Raw genomic sequence first — 26,523 nt, forward strand, 5'->3', positions numbered from 1 at the left:
AATGAAGCAGCCTAGCTTTGAGTCCTCCAGTCATTATTTAGTTAGTACTCAGAACATTATCCATGGAGGCTGTGATTATTTGCTATCCTCTCAAGAGGATCCTCTTAGTACTCCTGGGGGAATTCTGCCCCCCAAAATAAAAAATTCTGCAACAAAAAATTTAAAAAATCTGTGCACAGTATTTTCAAATTCTGCAAAATTCTGCATATTTTATTTGTTAAAATAAATAATTCAAATATAATCACACCAGTTTCAAGTATTTTTGGTCCTTTATTCAAAATACTTGTCAGCAAGTATGTCTGTAACAATACAGACAACAACAACAAAATCAGAAAATGTTTTTTGACAAATAGATTCCTTAGTAGGCATATTAATGCAGAACTCTGAGCAATAATTCATTTAAACTACAGTACAGAACCATATTTCCCACACACCCCAGAAGCAGTGCAAAGGCTGGGGGGAGTCAGGTAACAGAGGAGCTGAGTTAGAGGGAAGGAGCCTGGGGGTGAACTTGGAGGGTTGTTGGGTATGGGCGCGGGGGAAGGGAAGGACTGTTAGGGAGCTCCCCCCATGCAGACCCTGGCTGACCCCTAGCCTCTCCCATTCAGTCAGGCACATGTGTCCCTCCACCCCCAGTCAGATACTCACTCCCCATCCCTATGTATCCTTGCACCCCCTGTCCATATGTGTCGCTCCATCTCCGCTCAGACACCCACTCCTGCATCCCCATGTGGCCCTGCACCCCCTCCTTCTGTCCCCATGTGTCTTGTGCTCCCACTCAAGCATCCCCTGTCCCTATGTGGCCCTGCACCCTGTCCCCCATCCCTATATGTCTCTGTGCCCCCACTCAGCCACTCCCCCATCCCTATGTGGCCCTGCACCTCCCTTCCCGCTGTGGCCCTAAGCCTCATCTCCCATTGAGCCCCTCCCCGACTAGCCCTTATGAGCCCCTGTCTGAACCCCCCCCCCAGCATCCCCACACTGTCTGTCTCTCCATAGCCCTGGTCTCCTGACCTGGCCCTACAGGTACTGTGAAGAAGGCTCTGCAGGCTCTTTCTCTTCCCTAGCTGGGCTGGGAGCAGCTGCTCTGTTCTATTGCCACAGTGCCCTCTAGTGGGCAACAGGCAGACCTGCAGAAGTTATTTTCTGATGGGAGCTACTGCTGTGGGCTATTGTCACAGCGCCCTTTGGTGGGCAAAAGGCGGAACTGCAGCAACTTTTCAGCAAAAGCTTTTTCTGCGCAAAAATAAAAATGTGCAAGGCTCATAAATTATGTGCATGCACAGTCGCGCAGAATTCCTGCAGGAGTAACGTAGGTAATAATCACTAAAAATTGTGATTACTGGCAATTAAGCTTTCAATGGTCCAGGAGTTATTTTTCAGTTATCTATCTTTGTTAGTTGATCTATGGCAACTTTTAACTTTTGAAGCCAGATTCTGTCATGCTTAGTATACAAGGGCATAGATATGGATTCCTGATTATCATGCTGGCAGCTCAGGTCCTGAACGGAGTTAGAGAAGTCTGTCCTTTCTATCTTCACATACAATATATGGGAAAAGTGGACGAACAAGGATAGGACCTGGGTAGGCCTGGTTCCTGATCCTTTACTCCCTATATGCTATCTGGTAGCTGGTGTGTGTAATAGCTATTCTGGAGCCTTGCAAGTAACTTCTGATGCCTGGAGTGACAAATATTTTTTAGGGTGCTTTATTGGCGCCAGTTTTTATTGGCAGTAAAAGACTACTCACAGATAATTTCAACGAGTCAATTATTGCTGTAATAGCATAGATGTAATATAGAATAATGCAGAACTTTCAAAACTCTTGGTCCTGAACTAGAGGTGATCTATGGACTGCTTATTGGTGGTCTAAAGACTGCTGGCTGTACAAATTGTGCGGGCTTTCCTTTTTGTTTCTGTTATTTTTGCAATAAAGACACCTAAAAATGAATTAGTTTCCTGATACTTCTTTTCTCTGTAACCAATTGATTTATTTTCCAAAGAGATATTATGTGCTCATGAATAGGAGGGGAGCTGGTCAGAGGTTGTCTTCTCAGCTATCTCTTTGTTAAATTGTGATCCACACACTGAAGAAGGTAGGAAACCCTAGAATAGCGTTCTCCTCCAGTCTTCATTTAGTGCACCGTGAACATGAAAGGAAAGAACCTAAAATCAATAAAGATGAGGGTGGATGCTTATATTTTTATCACAATTATATATGCATACCTTATAATAAAAATGATATGCAAACAATATCATGATTTCACAGTTCCCTGGTGACCATACAACCTGTTAGATATGTTTGGTGAGATTAGTATCACCAGACTGAGAATTCCTTCCCGTACTTCACCCTACTCAGCCATCTAGTAGCTGCTCTCCCATGGTCAAGTACATTGGAAAAGACCCATCATGATGTGGGGATACCATACTTGGCAATGCTCAGATGCACAGAGCTGCCAGCTCTAACCTGGTTACAGTTGCTGCTAATTACATGTATGTTTCAACTGTGCTCTGGCAAGGCTACAGATACAAAAAGAAAAGGAGTACTTGTGGCGCTTTAGAGACTAATAAATTTATTTGAGCATAAGCTTTCGTGAGCTACAGCTCACTTCATCGGATGCATTCAGTGGAAAATACAGTGGGGAGATTTATATACACAGAGAACATGAAACAATGGGTGTTACCATACACACTGTAACCAGAGTGATCACTTAAGGTGAGCTATTACCAGCAGGAGAGCAGGGGGGTGGGGGAGGGGAGAACCTTTTGTAGTGATAATCAAGGTGGGCCATTTCCAGCAGTTGACAAGAATGTCTGAGGAACAGTGGGGGGTGGGGGTGAGGGGGATAAACGTGGGGAAATAGTTTTACTTTGTGTAATGACCCATCCACTCCCAGTCTCTATTCAAGCCTAAGTTAATTGTATCCAGTTTGCAAATTAATTCCAATTCAGCAGTCTCTTGTTGGAGTTTGTTTTTGAAGTTTTTTTGTTGAGGTATTGCCACTTTTAGGTCTGTAATCGCGTGACCAGAGAGATTGAAGTGTTCTCCAACTGGTTTTTGAACGTTAAAATTCTTGACGTCTGATTTGTGTCCATTTATTCTTTTATGTAGAGACTGTCCAGTTTGACCAATGTACATGGCAGAGGGGCATTGCTGGCACATGATGGCATATATCACATTGGTTGATGTGCAGGTGAACGAGCCTCTGATATTGTGGCTGATGTGATTAGGCCCTATGATGGTGTCCCCTGAATAGATATGTGGACACAGTTGGCAACGGGCTTTGTTGCAAGGATAGGTTCCTGGGTTAGTGGTTCTGTTGTGTGGTGTGTGGTTGCCGGTGAGTATTTGCTTCAGGTTGGGGGGCTGTCTGTAGGCAAGGACTGGCCTGTCTCCCAAGATCTGTGAGAGTGATGGGTTGTCCTTCAGGATAGGTTGTAGATCCTTGATGATGCATTGGAGAGGTTTTAGTTGGGGGCTGAAGGTGATGGCTAGTGGCGTTCTGTTATTTTCTTTGTTGGGCCTGTCCTGTAGTAGGTGACTTCTGGGTACTCTTCTGGCTCTGTCAATCTGTTTCTTCACTTCCGCAGGTGGGTACTGTAGTTGTAAGAACGCTTGATAGAGATCTTGTAGGTGTTTGTCTCTATCTGAGGGGTTGGAGCAAATGCTGTTGTATCGTAGAGCTTGGCTGTAGACTTTAATCTCTCTGGTCACTCGATTACAGACCTAAAAGTGGCAATACTTCAACAAAAAAACTTCAAAAACGGACACCAACGAGAAACTGCTGAATTGGAATTAATTTGCAAACTGGATACAATTAACTTAGGCTTGAATAGAGACTGGGAGTGGATGGGTCATTACACAAAGTAAAACTATTTCCCCATGTTTATGCCCCCCACCCCCACCCCCCACTGTTCCTCAGACATTCTTGTCAACTGCTTGAAATGGCCTACCTTGATTATAACTTCAAAAGGTTCTTCTCTTCCCCCTCTCCCCCGCTCTCCTGCTGGTAATAGCTCACCTTAAGTGATCACTCTGGTTACAGTGTGTATGGTAACACCCATTGTTTCATGTTCTCTATGTATATAAATCTCCCCACTGTATTTTCCACTGAATGCATCCGATGAAGTGAGCTGTAGCTATGAAAGCTTATGCTCAAATAAATTTGTTAGTCTCTCTAAGGTGCCACAAGTACTCCTTTTCTTTTTGCGAATACAGAATAACACGGCTGCTACTCTGAAATCTACAGATACAACAATTTTAAATGTTTTGTTATTTCTGTAATGCCATGGACTGTGCCTTCAGAGTTTACAATCTAAATTAAGGGCAGAACTGAGCAGCTGCTGAAGGGAAAGTTTGCAACACAATTTAGTTGCAGAAAGATTGAGTGTCATATGTTCACTGAACAATCATTCTGGACAATTGGTTTTAAGATCAGCATCGTCATTGAAGAAGATATGTTACTGTTTTTCCTCATCTGATTGTAATTTGAACAAGAGATAATACAGGAATGACTCACAAATGTTCATTGTGAGCAGGTATTAAGTGATACTTTCTCTTGCAGCTAATCTTCCAGTACCAACAATTGCTGCGATAGATGGGACTGCATTAGGTGGTGGCCTAGAACTGGCATTAGCCTGTGACATAAGAGTGGCAGGTAAGACTGAATCCTATTAAATGAACAGGAGATTATTAGCATTACAGAAGGCTTGACTAATCCTTGCCTTGGCAACAGTCCTTATAAAACTGGTTTTATATTCTGACATTGCATATGCTCAATTATTTCTATGTGATTTAGCAGAAACTTGACTGAAATCATTGCTGATGTTTAATTTCATACCACTTACTGTTGATAGCTAGAGCATTTTTGTTGCCTGTTTTAATTTATTCTTATGATCTTCATTTTATTGTTAGCAGTCTTCACTATATCATTAGCAGTGATCCCAGAAGGCTAGGGCAGAGGTTGAGAATTTTTTTTATAATTAAAATGCTCTTGTCATCAAAATTTGTTACTATACAAACAGGTTGCAGGAAATAGGCCAAACTAGTTTGTGAGTGTATTATTAAACAAGCAATTAAGCTCTTATAAAATAAATGTAACAACAGCACATGAAAAGAGGAACCTTGATCTATCCAGCTGTCAGAACTACAAAACCATTTGTTGGAAAGTAAATGGAAACTTGCTCTTGAGCAGTTGCCAGCATACTCATAGTATATTAAGCTGTTTGACCCTGAGGGAGTAGTCAGTCAGCTAAAGAATTCATAATCGTCAGAAACAGACTTCCCCACCATTTCAAGTTGTTAAATAATAACATTGCCACTTTCTTTTAGTGCTTTAAAATCTACAAATAATTCTCTGCATTATTGGATCTAAATAATTTACTTGCATCAGCAATCTTCCTGTGTGAAAATTAATGAGGTACAGAGCCTGTCTTGACGGGAATAGCTTCTTAGTTCTTTTAATAAATGCAAATCAATTTGGTGTCTTTCTGTATTTCCATAGGCAAATGCTTTTTTAAGTGATGGTTTGTTGTTTGGAAGACAAGTTTAATAAATTAACAGATTGTTGTAAAGAATCTTCTTTTGTATAAACTTTTTCAAATTATTATTTACTATAGATTATATCAAGAACTCATTACATTTTATGCTTCTTTTCAAGCATCTTCTGCTAAAATGGGTCTAGTTGAAACAAAGCTGGCAATCATTCCAGGTGCAGGTATGAATTTATGTTTTGTACAATACTGACGATAACCCAACTGCTAACCAGTGGTCTTGGTGCTTGTGATTTTGCATTGTTGGTTATGCATTTTATGTTTAACTTTGTATTTTTTATTAAGTGTTATTAACATAGTTTCAAACCATATTTCCTACTGAAAATTAGTAAAAAGATTTTGTGATGTCTTTAAAGAAATGAGTTATGTAGGCTTTATTTTTTTTTTAATGAATGCCTGCCTTAACGGTTATGTAAATGGGATTAATGTCTTTGAAGGCTGATGTCATTTGTGTAGGGGCATGTGCAAAAACACTGATTTGTAACTATTAGTATAGCAGAAATGGTAATTTAATTTGATGATCCAACACTGTATACTATCTTAGAATCATAGAAGATTAGGGTTGGAAGAGACCTCAGGAGGTCATCTAATCCAACCCCCTGCTCAAAGCAGGACCAACCCTAACTAAATCAATCTATTCCTAAATCTGTTCCTTTAGGACACTAATTCAACTTTTGTACTGCTTTTTAATCAGTTATATGAAGATACTGACTGTGACAGTGTGGTGTATGTATCACTCTATCTCATTCAGATTTTTTTTTTTATCTTCAGAGGACAGAGATTACTATTTTATTTTAACACCCTCTTCCACTTGGAAGGACACTTGGCCCTACTCAGGATTCAGGGTGGTTGAAAAGAATAAAAGGATAATAATGATGTTTGATTTGAGTCCCTTCTACTGTGAACGGCATTTATTTTTGTTTTCCAGATAAAAGCACCCTGATTTGAACCAAGCTATTTGCCTTTGTCCTATTTGCCTGGAAGAACAATATCTTGAGAAAACAAAACTTCTCTGCTAGGGCTTTAGCCAATGTTGCTGGAAGTATTTTGAGAATTTTTTACTTCAGCTTTGGAGTAATGTTCTTTCTGGCTGTTGGGGAAATACTAGGTCTGTTGCTAATGGAAATTGTCAATGCTTGTAGCAGGGAGAGCAGGGTGTCAACTGTCCTTAAGGAAACATTGGTGCAACCTCTGGATAAGAAACAACCACTTGAATTTGACAGTCTGGATGCTTTTTGTCCTGTTTCAAATTTTCCATTATTGGTTAAGATTATTGAGGAAGTTGTGATGAGACATCTCACAATATCTTAATTAGGTGTTTCAGATCTCCTAGTTTATTCTCAATTTGAGTTCAGACCTTTGTTTGTCATAAGTACAGCACTGGGTTATCCTGATGTTTGATCCCCTCTTAGCCGTGGGTGAAGATGGGGTATTCATACACATATTTTTAGGTCTATCAGTTGTCTGTGGTGCTGTTGATCATGATATATTATTGCCTTACCAGTGGATCTTAGTGGGAGTAGGTGAAGGAGGTGTTGATTACCTGTGTTCTTTTCTTTCAGAGAGCTCCCACAGGGTGGTGTTGAGGATGATGGCATCCTAGACACAGAAAACCAAAGTTAGTATAGGCAGTGGCTGGTTGATATTCAGTCATTTCAAGAATGAGACTAGGGAAAAACATGTTGTTTTGGCCATGTTAAATTCTAGTGAGCTTTTCTTTGAACAGCTCCAGTGCCCCCATGCCTTTCTGTCAGGGATGTGTCTGCAATGAAGACGTGGATTCTGTCCCAAATCTGTCCGAGTTATAAGCCTTTGAAAAATTGTAGTTTGTGCATGCTCGGTAGAGACTTCTTTCATTTTACCAGCTAAAATCTCCAAAGATTCCATCCTCATTGAGCTTGCTCAAACCTTTCACAATTCCTAGTGTTGACCACACTGCACTTACACCACCCCTACAGAGTGACTGAGCATGCTCCATGTGTTCTCTGCTCCTACTTGTGATTGGACTGTGACTGTAGGGAAGGATTGTAGACCAAGTTGGATGAGCAAACATTTCAAACAGTGATTAAGAGAAAGCAGAAAGCCTACGAGGAATGGAAGATGGGACAGATCAGCAAGGAGAGCTGCCTCTTTGAATGTGGGGATAAAGTGAGAACTGCCATAAGCCAAGCAGAGTTAGACCTTGCAAAGAAAATTAAAACCAATTGTAAAAGATTCGATAGCCATATAAATAAAAAGAAAACAAGGAAAGAAGAAGTGGGATCACTAAGCACTGAGGATGGGGTGGAGATTAAAGATAATCTAGGCATGGCCCAACACCACAACAAATACTTTGCCTCAGTTTTTAATAAGGGTAATGATGAGTTTAGGGGTTGTGGCAGGGTGGCTAATGAGAACAAGGATATGGAAGTAGAAATTACAACATCCAAGTTGGAAGTCAAACTCCAACAGTTTAATAGGATTAAATCAGGGGGCCTGGATAATCTCCATCCAAGAATATTAAAGGAACTGGCACATGAAATTGCAAGCCCATTAGCCATGATTTTTAATGAATCTGTAAACTCGGGGGTTATACCCTATGATTGGAGAATTACTAATAAAGATCCTATTTTTAAGAAAGGGAAAATAAGTGATCCAGGAGATGACAGGCCTGTTAGTTTCACCTCAGTTGTATGCAAGGTCTTAGAACAAATGTTGAAAGAGAAAGTAATTAATGACATAGAGGTAAATGGTAATTGGGATAAAATATAACATGGTTTTATAAAAGGTATATTGATCTCCTTCTTTGATAAGATAACTGCATTTTTAGACAAAGGAAATGCAGTAGATCTAGTCTACCTGGATTTCCATCAGGCATCCGATACAGTTAAATTGGAGAAGGTGGGAATTAATATAAGGGTTGAAAGGTGAATAAGGAATTGGTTAAAGGGGAGACTACAACAGGTCATACTGAAAGGCTGCCAGGCTGGAGGGAGGTAACTAGTGCAGTTCCTCAGGAATTGGTCTTGGGACCAATCTTATTTAACAATTTCATTAATGACCTTGGCACAAAAAATGGGAGTGTACTAATAAAATTTGCAGATGACACAAAGTTGGGAGGTATTGCCAATACGGAGGAGGATTGGAATATCATATGAGAAGTTCTGGAGGACCTTGAAAACTGGAGTAACAGAAATGAGATGAAATTTAATAGTGCAAAGGGACTATCAACAAGACGTTTTGCTATAAGCTGGGGACTTACCAGTTGGAAGCAACAGAGGAGGAGAAAGACCTGGGTATATTGGTTAGTCACAGGATTACTATGAGCTGCTAATGTGATGTGGCTGTGAAAAAGACTAATACAGTCCTAGAATGCATCAGGCAAGGTATTTCCAATAGAGACAGGGAAGTGTTAGTACCATTATACAAGGCATTGGTGAGACCTCATCTGGAATAGTGTGTGTAGTTCTGGGCTCCCATGTTTAACAAAAATGAATTTAAACTGGAACAGTTGCAGAGAAGGGTTACTAGGATGATCAAAGGAATGGAAAACCTACTTTATGAGAGGGGAATCAAAGAGTTTGGCTTATTTAGCTTAACCAAAAGAAGGCTGAGAGGGAGATATGATTGCTCTCCATAAATACATCAAAGGGATAAATACCAGGGAGGGAGAGGAGTTATTTCAGTTAAGCACCAACGTGGACACAAGAACAAATGGATATAAACTGGTCATCAACAAATTTAAGCTTGAAATTAGACAAAGGTTTCTAACCATTAGGGGAGTGAAGTTGTGGAACGGCCTTCCAAGGGGAGCAGTGGGGACAAAAAATCCTAACTGGCTTCAAGACTAGGCTTGATAAGTTTATGGAGGGGACATTATGATGAGACTGCATACAATGGTATATAGCTGATGTGCGACTGGTAGCAGCAGATATCTTCAATGGCCAGTGATGGGACACAAGAAGGGGAGGGTTCTGAGTTACTACAGAGAATTCTTTCCCAGGTGTCTGGCTGGTAGGACTTGCCCATATGCTTAGAGTCTAACTGATTTTCTCCTGGGTCAGATTGGCAGAGAACAGTGTTCCCTCTAAGCTGCATGCCTGCATGGCTGCACAAGAGTAAATTGAGTGCCGTGCATTTGATTGGTAGAGCTGCGCACATCCGGCAACTTGTGTTCCGGTGCCCCTCCACTCCTCTGCTTTGCTGCCGCACTGCTCCTGCCCTCTGCCTTGGAGCCCCTGGCCAGCTACTCCTGGGACCCTCCTGCTTGCTGTGCAGGGTGTGGGGCGAGTGGACACTGATGTCAGGGTGTCCCCATCCCCCCCGCCTCCCTCTGCCCATGTACCCCATCTCTGCAGAGTCAGGGCAGGGCTCAGGAGGTAGACAGAGCTGCTGGTGTCTGCTGCGGTCTGAACGAGCCTTCAGACTGGTGAGTGTGGCTGTGCTTCAAGAGACAGTGCATTGTCTCTCATATACTTCCTCAGCAGCCAGCACACACACACTCTGTCTCTCATTCACACACTGTCTGTGTGTGTGTGTCTCTCTCTCACACACACACACACACACACACGCACATTCTCTCTCTGTCTCTCACACACTTACCTCCCAGCACATACTTGTATTATTGTTGTTGTTACTTCGTGATACTTCCTGCAATGCACGTATATTCTCTGTAATTTTATTCTTTCAAAGTGCTGCTGTTTTAGTTTTTTGACTGGTCTATGCATTTCATAATTTTTATTTCTCTCATACACTTAAATTTAATTCTTTGAGTAGTGAGTTCTAAAATGCCTAACCTGTCCTGCCTGGAGTAATTATCCCTATGGTAACTTTTCAAAAATATATATTATATCTAGGGTTTTTGTGTCTACTGGTGGCGCACATCCGCACATTACCTTACCTTAATATTGGTGCACATAACAAAATTCATTCCATACACAGATGGAAAAAATTAGAGGGAACATTGGCAGAGACCCTGGGAGCTTTTTGCCTTCCTATGCAGCATGGGGTACAGGTCACTTGCAGGTTTAAACTAGAGTAAATGATGAATTCTCTTATAACTTGAAGTCTTTAAATTATGATTTGAGGACTTCAGTAACTCAGCCAGAGATTATGGGTCTTTTACAGGACTCTGTTGCCTGCAGTATGCAGGCGGTCAGACTAGATGATCATGATGGTCCCTTCTGGCCTTGAAGTCTGTGAGTCTACATGCTACAGGGGCAAAGCCAGACTTTTCCCAGTAATGGCTGCTTCTAGTTGCTTCAGGACAGGGTGGGGCTGTAACTGAGAGTAGGGAGCCTAGCCCACTAGGACTCACACCCCTACAGAGCTTGGAATAGAACCAAGATTCCCGAGTCTCACCATTCCTTTGCTGTCAGCAAGTAGCTGTGAAACCCACTGGCAAAGTGAGTGTCTCATCTTCCCTCTAGAGCTGCTCCAAATAGAGGAGGAAAAGGCTATCAGTTACTCAGTTAGGTCAAGTAGCAGAGGTTTGTGTGATTAATATAAAGGTTCTAACCTTGCTGATGACCAAGATGTAGTTGGTGACACATGGTGGGACTTCTTTGTTTCCAGTCAGCTTTTTTTAAAACCTAGGAAATTAAAGACACCCACACAAAGTAAACTGAAAAAACAAGATTGAAACTGAATAGTCAAGTCTTGAAAAGTTAGGAAATGCCAGAATTAATACTGCCTATGCAACCTTAAATTCAGCCCCATTGTGTATATACATTATGATGATCTTTAATTACATGATCACGCTGGGATCTGATTTGCAGAAGTGCTGATCACTTACTGCTACAACTGAAGTCAACGGGAGCGGTGCTTTAAACATATAAAGTACTGTATTATGCTAAGTACTCTGAAAAATCCTCTTTCGTTCGTTCCTTGTGTAAAAATAATTGAGGAGAAAAGCTATTAAATTAGTGAATGGGGAAAAGTGATAATAGTACTGTTTATATATTAGATGACTTTTTTTATACAGAGGAATCAGCTTATTGAGTGTGCCCAGAAAATCATTTATCAACACATTGCAGAGAATGAAGTATGTGAAATTGGTGCTTGCAGAGGAGCAGGCTACATTTAGACCAGGATCTGTTACAGTAGATCAGTATTTGTGATAAGATAGGTATCAGAAGTACATCAAACACAACCAAACCTTCTATTACAACTTTATAAACTTCATAAAGGCTTTTGATAGCATTTGGCAGAAAGGGCTATGGCAAGTTTTGAGAATGTTTGGCACCCCAAGAAATTGATCAAGCTGATAGAGAATATCTATGGCAAGTTGATGAGAGCAGTGAGAATAGACAAGAAGCTGATGGAATGGTTCAGGATGACCATAGGAGTGAGGCAAGGATTCACACTATTGCCAGCTTTGTTCAACTTGGTACTGGAAGCAGTAATGGCGGTAACACTCAGAGATAAAATGGGAGGAGTCATGTTATGTGGGAGGACAGTAAATAACTTTAGATTTGCAAATGATACTGGCCTCATAGCATTGACTAAGGAGGATTTACAGAGAACAACTGACAAGATAGACCAAGAAATCAGAAAATTCAGACTGAAGATCAGCATGGAGAAGACAAAATTTATGGCAATTGGAAGACAAGAGGAAGAGGTAAAGATTAAAGTTGAAGACAAAGAACTAGAACAAGTGGGAGAATTTGTGTACTTTGGAGGACTAGTACTGAAGAATGGGAATTGTGAAAATGACATAAAAAGAAGAATCAGATTAGCCACTATGGCATTCAAAAAAACCCTGCAAGATCTGGAAGTCTAAAGACATTTTGATTAAAATGAAAATCAACATATATGAGACAACTGTTGTGCCAATACTGCCGTATGGGTTGGAATACTGGAGTGAGGAAAGTCCGTGAATGAAAGATATTTGCTGAGGCCAATATTAAAAATTCCAAGACTGCAGAAAATAAAAAATGAAGTTGATAAGAAAATGGGTAGGGCAACAAACAACACTGTTAGAGAAAATTCAAGAAAGACAACTATGATGATTTGGACATGTGTCAGGAATGGACTCGAAAAGGATACCATACATGGCAATAAATACCAGAGTGCAAGGAACTAAAAATAGAGGAAGACCAAGTATGCATCAATAGACATGGTGAAGAATGGAGATAAAGCAAAAAGATTTAAAGATAAAGGAAGCTGTGAAGCTGGTACCAGATAGAAAGTGGTGGAAAGACTTCATTCAGCCCCATCATAGCTGCTGAACTGATGGATGGGAATCAAAGAAAATGATGACTCTGAAAAATCAGGTCTTAGGCATATCAAATTAGGCACACAAAATTAGCAAAAACTTTTGCTCTTAATTTCTCTGTCCCTCAGCTCCTCATCTGTAAAATGGGAATAAATATCATGGCCTCACCTCACAGAAGTGTTGTGAAAATAGATTGATTAATGTTTGTAAAGCACTCAGATACTATCGTGATGAGCCCAATAGGAAAACTCATGAGGAAGTTTAATATGTCTGTCTTGAAAGCAGGGTTAGAACTGTATATTGTAAATAAAGCATGGGGCCACACTGAATAATGAGGAGAAAACAAAAATATCAAGCACCATCTATCCTGTACACTGAATGGATAAAAATAGTATGTGATCGTGTAATTAATGATGGTATCATAATGCAAGGAGGGTGAGTTAAGGTTGCACAGTGAATCCTAATTCTGACATTTCCTACTCTTGAGTTTGCACTTTAATAATTTTTTTTATCTTTTAAAGTAGTGTTTTTGTGTGTAATTTATCTATCTATAAAGTGTATGTGTGTGTTGTATTATTAGATACCTGAGAGAGAGACTCCCTGTGCAAATACCTTATAGCCTGAGGAAGGTGGTTAATGTTGGAAGCCTTCTGTGAACTTCAGAGCTCTTAATTTTGCACAAGGCCTCATACTCTCCCCTAGAAAGAAGTCAAGTGTCATTCCCACATTTTACGGAAACTCTGCTCAGTGCTGCTGGAACTAGGGGTGCTGGGGGTGCTGCCACACTGCCTGGCTTGAAGTAGTAATAACAAACATGAAATACATGGTTTCGATCATCAGCACCCACACTATAAAAATTGTTCCAGCTCCCCTTACTCTGCTACAGTTAAAGTAGAGTCACTTAGGGTTTAAAAAATTGAATATTCTAAGTGTTCTAAAATTCTCATGCTGACTTTGATTGTCTTGAAATTTTCTGTGCTTCATGGGATACAGGGTAGGGTTAATGGTTTAGATTTTGAGTAATTTAAACAAGGGGGTGGTTCCTGAGACACAGGCCCCTGAAATAAATCATGTGTTTACAAAATCCTCTGGTTTGTGTACTCCTGTGGCTCAAATTATTGTATTCATCTTCTGCAACCTGATATCACATGCTCAAGATTGGTTTCAGTTAGTTCATGGCACCCACTGCCCTTTTGAAGAAGCAATATTGAGTAAGATATTGAGGGTTAAATTGTAACTGCAGGTTGGTTCAAGCTAAACTGAAATGCCACAGAAAGTGAAATGTACGTGTGCATCAAGACTAGGGCTCTGTTGCAAGTCGGAAGCTTTGCAGGCAGCCCAATGTCAGAGTAACAACGTGGCTCAAGGTGACATGCAGTGCCCATTGAACCTAAGCAACACCCATGTACTCTGAGTTCACATCCTTCCCTTGGTAGAGAATGTATATTGTTCATGTTCCTTGCTCCCTGCCCAAAATCTGCTTTAACAGCTGATATTTCAAAGTGTTCTAAGATCCACACACAGATTCTGATTTTACTTGAGAAATATTGTCAAGAAAATTAGCATTAATTAAATAGAGGGAAGATGAGACTCTAGGAAGCAGTTAGGGTAATGTAATCATGACTTATGCTCCTCAACCATTTCCTTAACAGTGGGACTGAATACGATTAAAGAAAAGCGAGTTGTTGAGTCAGACCCCCTAAAATGAACTGCTGATAACACTTTAAGATTCTTATAACTTTTTTTTAGTGTAGACTAAGGGAAAATCCTAAGGCCACCTTCATTTAGTTTATAGCATGGACTGTCCCTGAGATCAGCTATTAAATGGGACTAAAGACCAGTTTAGAAATATTTCAAATATTATTGCACTACAAAACATTTACTACCTCTGCTTAAAACATCTGTGAAAGCTGTTGTTTCCTCTGAAATTTTTGTGAGTGACACACACTGATCAGTGTAATCCCTTGGTGGTTTAAGGGTACAAGTGCTATCCCAAGGACAGTGAGGTTGAATCCTCTGCGTAGGTGATTTGTGTGCTATGCACATTACGGGCACAAGTGCTGAAACTGCAGAGATGGGGTGGGGATGAGATGAGTGGAGCAGTTAACACATCTCAGTGTTATCATTCCAGAGTGTATTCATCTCTGTGGTGTATTGTCATTCAGTGGAGAACATCTTATTGAGATGAATGGTGCACTTCACACCTCTCTGAGCCTTCTATACTTCAGATAAATGCACAGAGTCCATTCCTCATACACTCTGCCCAGACAGGGACACTGTATCTCTACTTTCCTTCCCTTTCCTGCCTCCAACTGGTACATGCATTCTTCACAACCCAACCACCTTCCCTTCTCCTCCAGGTTAACAGGTGCATGGAGTGGGAAGGAGGAGGGTGGAGCTGGTGTGTGTGTGGGGGGGAGGTAGAACTGGACTCAGTGCAGTGAGGGTATGGGAGGGGTTCAGAGTAATGGGAATGCTAGAGGGAATGTTGGAGTGGTTGGAGCAGTGTCGGGGGCGGGGGTGTAAATGACCATTCATACATTGGTTCTGAAAACCCGGTTCATTGACATGAGCTTTGAGGTAGAACTGACTTTCCAAAAGCAGTTTTTCCTAAGATCCTTTGATGAATAAGGGATTGTCATCAGAGGGACCTTTGCTTTCTGGGAGCTCAGATGTGCTGATAGAGCAGAATGATAAGGGGAGCCAGGGAGGGGGAAGGTTGGACACCTTTTTGTCCAGCGATATACTGGTTGGGGAACAGAAGTGGAGCCAGCTTTCCACATTCTGGATGGTCCTGAGGCAGCACTGGGCAACCTTAACTCTGTGTTAATAGGTTTCAGAGTAACAGCCGTGTTAGTCTGTATTCGCAAAAAGAAAAGGAGTACTTGTGGCACCTTAGAGACTAACCAATTTATTTGAGCATAAGCTTTCGTGAGCTACAGCTCACTTCATCGGATGCATATGGTACAGCTCCGCCAGCTGCACATCCAGGCTCAGCAGCACCTCGAAGATCTCCGAAATTGGTTAGTCTCTAAGGTGCCACAAGTACTCCTTTTCTTTCTGTGTTAATAAATTTTTTGGCAAGTTAATTACAAAAAAGGTAAAAAGTCACTTCAGGAAGAGCTGGAAATAGAATCCTGGTACCTCATATGTAGCCCCAAGTCTTATCAGCTCAGCCACACTGCTGTTTGGTTCAGGGTATAAACCCTGCATACAGTCCATATCAGAGAGTCTGAACCATCTAGAATTGTTTTCGTTTCATTCTTATATCCCTAAAACATCAGTTAGGTTCCTAACTTGCTCTCTTCTATGCTCTGCCATCTATGGATTGGCTTGGTTTCTAGCACATAGAGTCCGTCTTCAGGTCTCAATTGGTTCATACTGCCTTTGATGGGCAAAAGATATCTAGAAGAGCCTTGGATACTGGTGTTCAGAAGGCAATGGACTGTGATAAGTTGCTCATGCCAGAAGAGAGATACTTCAGTGAAAAAGCAGGAATCAATCTTTCATGCCACTAAGCCCAAAAATATTATTGTCTCTCTTCAGCTCTCAAAAGTCATTAAATGATCAGGGCTGGCCCCTCCACCAGCAGACAGAAGCAGGGCATGGTGATTCAGACCGTAGCCTAAGAGGGGACAGGCTGAAAGAGTACATATATCCCGCAGGGGATTCTCAACTTTGAAAACACAAAATGAGATCACCTAATAAACTTAACGCCCCCACCAATATTCTCTTCTTTTTTATGAGAATAGTTCAAACAACACAAGATACAGTATTTGGGAACAAACACAGAAACTATGCTGTATGAGAGCTATCCCCAATTTAGGCGAAGGTTTCAGGGATCTGTATTTGGTTCTTCCTAGTTCCAATGAAGAATAGGGTATTTAACCATTTCGGGATATGATGTCTCCTTTAATGTCAAATGAACCAGGTTCTTCCATGTGGGAAAATCTCCCTATACAAGATTTATTGTGGGATGAAATATTTTCTATGTTCAGTTGACTTTATGGATTTGTATCTTCATGTTCCCTGCTCTCTCACAGGTACATTTCAGAATCCTCTGCTTCTCAATGGATTGTCTTTGCTACCAATCTGTTGCCTTGCCATTTCATCTTTCATCAGCCTCACATATGTTCTCCATGCTCATTGTCAGCCATGGTGGTTTCTATGAGAGAAGAGGGACTTCATGTCTTCCATTATTTGGACAACCTTATTGTTTAAGCACCAATTAGTGTGTCAGGTGTTTCACAAAAAAATACGTGGGAGATTAACAACAGTTAATCACCATGGATCAAAGTAACACATTTCAGGCCTCCTCTTGTTTTTTAGACTTGTGGATTTATGATGAATAGGGATAAGATCTCTTGTGAGCTATATTCCAGGTTCTGCATAGCCCTATACATGGCTTCTTTTTTCAAAAGGAAGTACCAGTATCAAGTCTCTGGCCAAATATCTGTTCCTTCCCACAGAAACATTACTATTTGTCAGATCCTCCAACAAACTATTCTAATGGCTGTATATGATGAGCTGTCATCCACCTGAGACCCTTCTTATTCTTATTCTCCTTTTGTCTAGGATTACCAAAAGGATGCAATTAATTCCTGGACTGCTCGTCCCCAGAGATTCATGATTCATAAAGTGGTGGGCTCTCAACATGAATATCAGGTGGAAGATGAATGACTGAACCAGTACTAAAACAAATCATAATAGACACCCATCAGGTCTGTGGAGCTTATGTGAGCCACCACACATCAGAGCTAATGGTCCTCACAAGAGCAGCACAGTAGTAACTGACTGGAACTCAGAATCACAGGAAGTACCCTTAGGATGTTCACAATGCTTCTGAATCCAACTCTCTGTTAATACAAAGGGACAACTGTACATTCCTCACTTACATAAAGAAGTGAAGAGGAACAGAGTCCCTCTTTTAGGTCAAAAGTACTGCGAATTCTTCACTGCATGGAGACAATAAGCTGACAGTCCCAACTTCCTGGTCAGATTCATTGTGTAACTCCATTTGGTGAATTTGGCTCCTTCTACCTAAGGAAAGCTAAGTACTTAAGATGACAAGAAAACTCATGTGAATATCTCTGGGTGAATGTAAAAAGAATCAACAAGTTTTGCACTTTGTCCTTTCAAATGGGAATGCCAGGTGATTGGCCTCTTTCCATCTTTCATCAACAATAAGCTTCCTCTGCTTTAGATACCTGGAAAACAAGACATGTAAGGTGGATGCATTCTCCTTTGAGTGTCAGAACTCTTTTTGGGGCCTGATTCTTGTTTACACTGGTCTGGCAGTTGTAAATGGGCCTTCCTGTAATTGAGAATCAGGCCCTTTATGCCTTTTCTCTGTCCTTTCAAGGCAGCCATAAAGATCAGAATGACAAATCTTCATAGTGTCCATAGCTCCATATTAGCCTAGCAGGACATGGTTTACCATATAGTAGAGATATTCTGTTTACATGGATACTGCCCACGTGTAAGGTGTCACAGTTCAGGGCAACTGGCACTGTACCTGTTTTTCCCTTCAGTGGTCCAGCAAAGGCACCCACTCTCAGGCTTCCAGCACCCCAGCCCCGTTGCCTTTCGTGGGTGGAAGCTCGTGTGTCTGACTGGGGCATTTCCAGGCTGCGCAGTTCCCTGCCTTTATTGTGTTATTTGCAACACAGACAGGTTGCCCAAGGACACCAGCTGGTACCACACAGCACTTCCTATGCAAACCTACTTTATTCTTAAGGTAAAAGGCATTACTGAGAAAACATTAAAAACAATAAAAGAACCTACATGCAAGCTAATTAGACATCACCCCAACTCCAATATGGGCTCTGTCAGTAGCAGTCCTTTGGGGTTTCCTTTGTGGTCACAAGTTCATCACAGCCTCAGCTTAGAACTAGCACACTCATAACATATTTAGTTCACCCTTTACACAGTTCAGGGGTAACTCCAGGAGCAGGTAATTAGTAGACAATGGGATTTCTTCCCCCGGGCATAACTTTTACAGGATGTATTTGAAATGGGTCATTTGCATTCCCCTTATCCCCCAGGTACTTCCTAGGAAATCCACTATACACACATAGTCCCCCAAAGTCCTTTGAAGTTCCTAACAGTTACATTAGTCAAGACCTTAGAAAAGTTACATGCAGTCCTCCAATAACAATACAGTAACAGAACACAATTAGAACAGAACAATACAGAAACAATTTCATTTTCAATATGATTGACCCCTAAGGCATCAAACCCAGTTGAATAAGGTTTAACTTAATTCAGTAAATTTCATTTGGGATATTACAGGATATTGTCAGTCAGTCACACAAGGTCTTTCTGTTACAGGGGCCAATCTTGTGTTCTGACCCAGGGATATTTTCATTGGTGAAACAGACACTGTGGAAGGCTAAAATGTTTGGGTTTTGGCTACTCATCTCTACTGGCGGACAGTCTTGTGCAGTCAAGATCTGTCTCTAGTATTCTTCATGTATTTAAAAACCCTTTGCTAGTTTAAACCCCAACTCCTAGAAAGGGGGACTATCTAAAATTTAATCTGGGTGACTTCACAAGGCTTTGGACCTGATCTCTCTCCAGGTTCATATCACAATGTTAAGGGCTTTCAAGATCTTACATTGGCAAGGGAATCTAGTCTGCGATAACCACAGTGCAAGATTTTCCTCAGGCAATCACCAGACTTTGACTTGCCACCTGACAACCTATAGTGAGCTGGAACTTGAACTTAGTTGGTCTATACCCCTATGAAATCCCCCTTTTTGAATCTCATGAGATAACGTCACTTTGTATCAGTGAATGTAACCTTTCTCAAGTCTTACTGCTGCTCAGAGGACTGAGGAGCTTTTTGGCCTCTCTGTCTCAAAGCCATTTTTCAGCTTTATCAAGAAAAAGTTGTACTCTTCATGGATTTAGATTTCCTATAAAACTCATCTCTCCTTTCCACATAAGTCATCTCTGTCCTATGGCTATGCCCTAAACTAAAGCACAGAAAAATACATTTTCAGTATCTGGATGTCGTTTCCAGTAGTACCTCTTGACTTAGGCAGAAACTATATATGAAAATAGGGTAATTTTGTTCTTATCTGGAAATTTTCTTCTCAGAACATGTATATGAACACTTCTCCCTTTTCTAGTTTGTTGATGTTTTGAATGATTTTGATTTATAGTTTATTGCTATTATTTCTCTCTTGGTTAGCATTGTAAACTTATTTTGGGAGCTGTAATGTTCGGAGGGTTCCTTGTCAGCAGAACTGCCTCCATTTGTGTAGTACATTATTTAAGAGGCTCTGGATTTTAGCTGTGTCATGAGAACATGAAAGTGCTAATAAAGAACATAACTGTGGGAACATAACATGAGTAACAATGTGTGGTTGGTTAGTTTGTAATTCTGGTAGACTCACAAATACTTTACTGAGCTAATAGGAAATGACAGAGTAAGGATACTGTTATGATAAAAACAGGAGGTACTTTCTGGTACTAACCGAATATTCTTGGTGTGATTGCATATGGGGTGTTGAGTTCTTTGGAAAAATTGACAGCGATAGACACAAACTATGCTCTTGCATAACACCAGTAAAGTCAGTGGAGTTATGTCAACAGAAAATGTGACCAAACTAGATGAAATCCTCGTACTGGAGTTGCATACTTACAGCTTTCTAAACCCTTTAAAAAGGCATTTTAATTTGCAATATTTCATCAAAGATCAAATTTTACCATTGTTTCCTTTAGTTCAAATAGGATTATTTCATTATGCAGCTGTCTGCCACAAAGTCTTGAAGAACAGTGGTGTCTTAAAAAAATTCCCCTGTACATTAACTCTTGACATTTTTTGCAATTATGATAAAATATTTTCACCCTAAAGGCTTTATTTAACCCTATAAATATCATTTGTCATCTTCTCAACAAGTCTCAAATTTTTGCAGCGATGCAACTAATGATTTTTCCAGTGATGCAACTGTATACAGAATATGTACCTAGATACATAGGACTTATTGTCTCTTGAATGTGTGGTGCAGATGTCGAGCAAGTGAAGAATTAATTGAAGCTTTTAAAGGTTATTTGTTTTTCTCCAGTTTGGTAACTGTCACCTCAGAAAACTTTACAGTTCATTTTTTTCTTATTTTTGACCATTTTTGCTGATTTGACAACCTGTTTTAGAAAGTCAGAGCTATCAGATTGTGGATTCTAAGAATATAGAGGAAGAACATGGATAGTTTTATTCTTTGTATGAAAAGAAAATGAAGGAAAGTATGCTAATTGGTCTTAGTGGATCTTTGTGAATCTTCAGCATCCCTTAAATTATTCCTTTTTCGCAGTTAAAACCAGAATAAAGTTCTGTATTAATGGATTTGCCTTAAAATTGAAAAGCATTCCTTTTGTGATGAGTAAGATACGAGGGGAATTTCCAGATGTGACACTCATGCAAAATGCATTCATGCAAACAGCAGTTGTACTAACTACGCAGGTGTAAAAGGTTAAAGAAAGACTGTTGTATTTTTGAGCCTGAAATTTGACCCACATTTTTATGGTAGAGTATCTTCTAGCTATAAATACTGTAGCTTCTGCTAAAGTAGAAAAGTATTGTACAACTTGGTAATGGCAGAGAGGGGAGGGAAGCAGGACTCTCAACATCAAAAACAATTTGTAATTTTTCTCTGCTCAGATGCTAATTTAAGAATATTTGAAATAAAATAGAACATTTTGCCTTCCAGATAATTAAAAATATCATTTATTTACTGCCGAGACTCCTCCTGCATTGGCAGGTTGATGTAACAGAAGACTTGATTGCTCTTTTCCACCTCTAATTTCTATGATACAATGACAGGCTAAATGTGAGAGGAAAAGGAAAATTTTTAGGGGAAAAACTTTCAAATTTCTAAAATAGAAATTTAACATCTTAATCCTCCCGGAATGGAGAGCCGGATTAGAAGTTGTTGTTTAAAGTATTGTATTCTGTCCTTAGTATATACTACGAAAAAACAAAACATATAAATAGAAGGTGGATCTGTTTTGCTTTAGATTCATTTTCTGGGGGAAGGAAGTGGCTTTGGAGTTTCACAGAGCTAACCTGAAGAAGAGTTCTGTGAAGCTTGAATGCTTGTACCTTGCACCGACAGAAGTTGGTCCGATAAAAGATATTACTTCACCCACTTTGTCTCTTGTCCCAATGTTGAGCATTCATGATAGCTATCATGATTTGGTATTGTAATAAGACAAGTAACTTGGTATGTGAACATCTATTGGCTTTTTCTTCAATCAACGTAAATCTATAGAGCCTTATTTGCATGTTAATATTTTGTAATATTTATTTTTTTATCAAGTTAAATAAATGGCCTCAAGTAAAAAAAAATGCTAATAGTGTTGAAAACAGATGTTTTGAACATCCACTCTTGTCTCAAAGTAATTAAACAAAATATGTAGAACTCTAATAGCGGGAGGTAAATTAGTTCTACCTCAGCAGGTTATGGAGAATTATGGTTCATATGATTTGTTCTTTTTTCTTAAATAAAAATAAGCTGACTTTCACCAAATGAGTCATTTTATACTTGGCTTTCTGAGCAGTTCTAACGATGTTGGTGTGGAGGCAGAGTTTTAAAATGTCACACAATGCTAATATTCAAAATCAGTTTACCAAATTTTAAATACAATTGTACAATAGCAACATCTTTATGTATAAACTGAGAATGTTTCACCAAACTATTGGTAGTGCAATGACCTGCTCCTTATAGAGAATCAGAGTTCAGTGTGCTATGTTCAGATAGGGTACATCTACACAGGAAAAAAACCATGCAGTTAGTTTTAGACCCTGGGTCAACTGACTCAGGCTCACTCTGCAGGGCTAAAATAGAGGTATAGATGTTTGGTCTGGGGCTAGAGTCCAGGGTCAGGGACCTTTTCCCCCTTGCTGGGTTTCAGAGCTCAGAGCCCAAGCTGCTATTTTTTGCATAGGTGCCAACGTCTAGTTTTCTTGGGGGGTGCTCCCTGGCTGAACAGCTGTGGGTGCTGAGCACCTACTATTTTTTTCCCCATGGATGCTCCCACCCCAGAGCATCCACGGAGTCAGTGTCTGATTTTTAGACCCACAAGTCCAACTCAGTTGACTCAGGCTCTGAGACTTGCTGCCACAACTCTTTTTTTTGTTGTTGTTGTGTACCTTCAGGGTTAGGATTAGAACTCCAAAGTGTTGTTTTTTCTGACCTGAGCTAGAATTTTAAACCCAAAAGTTTGGGGTCTTGAATCCATTGTGTTACAATCTCTTCCTTTCCCGACATACGTTAAAAAGAGGTGAGTTCATTTCCCTTTGGTAGTGTTGTCATTAGCTGTTTCCTCTTCACACAGTTCTCCTCATATCTTTCAAAAATTGTATTGGTCAGTCTGAAACTAATGTGTTGCTCACTTTACATGAATAACTGATAGAAGGTGTGACCTGTTTCCTCCTCCATAACACCTACAGCTTTAGGTCCCATTCAAGTTCTGCCTCAGTGAGTGTGGGTTGTACCATGTCACTGGTTTCTTTTTGAGATTGTTTCATTGTAGTTTTCCATGACACTGATGACTAAAGGGAGAATGTTTGAAAAATTAAGCAAGGCCAAACTTTTGTATTTATAATTCAATTCTATAATGAAGCATAGGAGTGTCTGTGGGGATGTGGACACATTCTAGTCTGTGATGACTAGAAATCCAAGTTTAGGAAGAGTGCAAACTATGTGGAGACAATTCACAATTGGCTTAATACATTTCTTATGCATTTGGGGCCCTCAAGACCCCTCTCCAGTGAAATGGGACAGGACACAATAAAGAAAATACAGAAAAATACAGGTTCAAGTATTGTCAGCCGTAGCATCCTTTACTCTTTAGCTCGTGAAGATTTAAAATCATCTTTCCATTCTGGTTCCATATCTTTATGAAGAGGTTCATTCCCTGTTCACCAGCCTTGCAAGGATTAAGCATTATCCCTGCAATGCCCTTTTCCCCAAAACCCTCCCTTTCTGTTTCCCTGGCAGACTGATTGCTAGTGAACGCAGCTCTGTTTAATTCTTCTTGTCTCTATGGTAACAGAAGCACAAAAGAGAGAGAGCTGTGCTTATTAGTGGCAGGACAGTCAGAGAGAATGCAGGCGGGTTGAAGAGAGTGTCTTGTAGAGATACTGATTAATCCCTATGAAGATGAAAAGCCAGGAGTGGATCTACCCAGATGGGAAATGTTTACTTCTCCTCTTCCACTGAGATGATCAGGGGAAGGCTTGAACCTACCTTTATTGTACAAACAGAAGCTAGGAGAAATTTGTTGTTGCCAACCACCAGTCCTTAGGCCTTGTCTACACTGGAAAAACGCATAGTGTTATAAAATGTCTTAATTCACACAGTGTTAAACACAACTTAGCAAATAGTGTGGACAAGTCTTACTTTAAAAAAAAAAAAAAGCTGGTCATGCACATATTGAAAGTTCTTTAAATTACTCTTTCAAGGCTAGCTATTAATACTTGGAAATAGGACCAAATGTCCTTTCTGCTAGTTTCTTATTAGTTTGTTAGACCCCACAATTGGAAGGTTTTGATACGGTCTCCCACAGTATTCTTGCCAGCAAGTTAAAGAAGTATGGGCTGGATGAATGGACTATAAGGTGGATAGAAAGCTGGATAGATCGTCAGGCTCAACGGGTAGTGATCAATCGCTTCATGTCTAGTTGGCAGCCGGTATCAAAGGGAGTGCCCCAAGGGTTGGTCCTGGGGGCGGTTTTGTTCAATAACTTCATTAATGATCTGGAGGATGGTGTGGATTGCTCCCTCAGCAAGTTTGCAGATGACACTAAACTGGAAGGAGTGGTAGATACGCTGGAGGGTAGGGATAGGATACAGAGGGACCTAGACAAATTAGAGGATTGGGCCCAAAGAAATCTGATGAGGTTCAACAAGAACAAGTGCAGAGTCCTGCACTTAGGACGGAAGAATCCCATGCACTGCTACAGACTAGGGACCGAATGGCTAGGCAGCAGTTCTGCAGAAAAGGACCTACGCGTTACAGTGGACGAGAAGCTGGATATGAGTCAATAGTGTGCCTTTGTTGCCAAGAAGGCTAACAGCATTTTGGGTTCTATAAGTAGGAGCATTGCTAGCAGATCGAGGGACGTGATCATTCCCCTCTAATCGGCATTGGTGAGGCCTCATCTGGAGTACTGTGTCCAGTTTTGGGTCACACACTAAAAGAGGCATGTGGAAACATTGGAAAGAGTCCAGCAGAGGGCAACAAAAATGATTAGGGGGCTGGAGCACATAACTTATGAGGAGAGGCTGAGGGAACTGGGATTGTTTAGTCTGCAGAAGAGAAGAATGAGGGGGGATTTGATAGCTGTTTTCAACTACCTGAAGGAGGGTTCCAAAGGGGATGGGTCTAGACTGTTCTCAGTGGTACCAGATGACAGAAAGAGGAGTAATGGTCTCAAGTTGCAGTGGGGGAGGTTTAGGTTGGAAGTTAGGAAAAACCTTTTCAGTAGGAGGGTCGTGAAGCACTAGAATGAGTTACCTAGGGAGGTGGTGGAATCTTCTTCCTTAGAGGTTTTCAAGGTCAGGCTTGACAAAGCCCTGGCTATGATGATTTAGTTGGGGATTGGTCCTGCTTTGAGCAGGGGGTTGGACTAGATAACCTCCTGAGGCCCCTTCCAACCCTGATATTCTATGATTCTGTGATTCTAAGGTGAATCCCATGCAGGGTTTTTGGGGAGATGCCTTGTTATTTTGTAGGTTGGTTGTCTGTCTGTCTTCAATGTTTTTATTGCAAAGTTATGGATAATTAAATATTTTACTAATCAATATTGGCGTTCTTTAGCACAGACATGAAACTATAACATGGAAGATGCAAGAGGTAAAGGAGAAAGAGTGAGGAAACTTACATTTGTTATTCAGAAAGTTGTCAATATGTGGACAAATTGTGCTTGTCTTATCAACCTGTGTTGTCTCAGATATAGATAAAAGGAACAAAGACAAAATGCTAAAACTTTCCAATTTAATTTCCTTTAAAAAAGCTTTAAAAAAAGTAGTTATAAATTTATACATAATATAGGGTTACTTCTTTTTCAGAATCCCAAAACACATCACTGAGTACCTAAATGTCCCTCTAAAATTGGGCACAAATCCTGAAGTCATTACTCAGTAAAAATTCACATTAAAGTCCGTGAGAACTTGCCTGAGTAAAGGCTGTGTAAAAATTGAGAAAATTTTTTGATTTTTGTCCAGTAGCAGTGTATCTGGTAATGTAAATCATGGTGGGACAATAAGAATCGTATGCTTCTGTTTTTCAAAATTTGGACCTGTCATGTGGTCTTTTCTTCACACAAGTAAATCTTATGCATAGAGAGAATAGTTGCACTTTAGGCAATGGCATACTCATGTAATTAAGGACCTCTTGCGTGAGTAGGATTTGCTGGATTGGGCTGCAAGTGACACCTCTTTGAAAGCAATACCTTGTGTTAATTATGTCATAGTCCCAAACTGTTTAGTAAAAAAGTCCTGCAAATGTTTTAGTTTTTCAAGAACAGTCTTTTTTACATAATACACCAATTTATCTTCTGTACTTTACTTTGCTAGTGAATGGAAAGCAATTTGCAGAGGACAGTAAGAGGTTTTCAAAAGATGATCAATCTAAGATTGATTTTTGTAGTGATTTTTGCTACATATTATTGTTAGGATACTTCTCGCCAATATGTCTTCATCTCAATATAAATGGTGGTGGTGGGATGGGAAGGGGGAGGTGATTTCTATAGTATATGCTTCATTCTATA

At 40.3% G+C, this 26,523-nt stretch overlaps 1 protein-coding gene across 4 annotated transcripts in view; it reads left to right on the forward strand.

The window, feature by feature from the left end:
- The window catches only part of AUH (AU RNA binding methylglutaconyl-CoA hydratase), a 188,132-nt gene that overhangs the window by 78,915 nt on the left and 82,694 nt on the right, over nt 1-26,523 (forward strand). For all 4 annotated transcript variants that reach the window (XM_074953085.1, XM_074953086.1, XM_074953088.1 and 1 more), the window contains 2 exons: nt 4,565-4,657; nt 5,660-5,716. In XM_074953085.1, the coding sequence (XP_074809186.1) occupies nt 4,565-4,657; nt 5,660-5,716 (150 nt within the window). The remainder of the gene's footprint in view (nt 1-4,564; nt 4,658-5,659; nt 5,717-26,523) is intronic.

Source organism: Natator depressus, chromosome 5 (assembly GCF_965152275.1).
Source record: "Natator depressus isolate rNatDep1 chromosome 5, rNatDep2.hap1, whole genome shotgun sequence".
Taxonomy (NCBI): Eukaryota; Metazoa; Chordata; order Testudines; family Cheloniidae; genus Natator; species Natator depressus.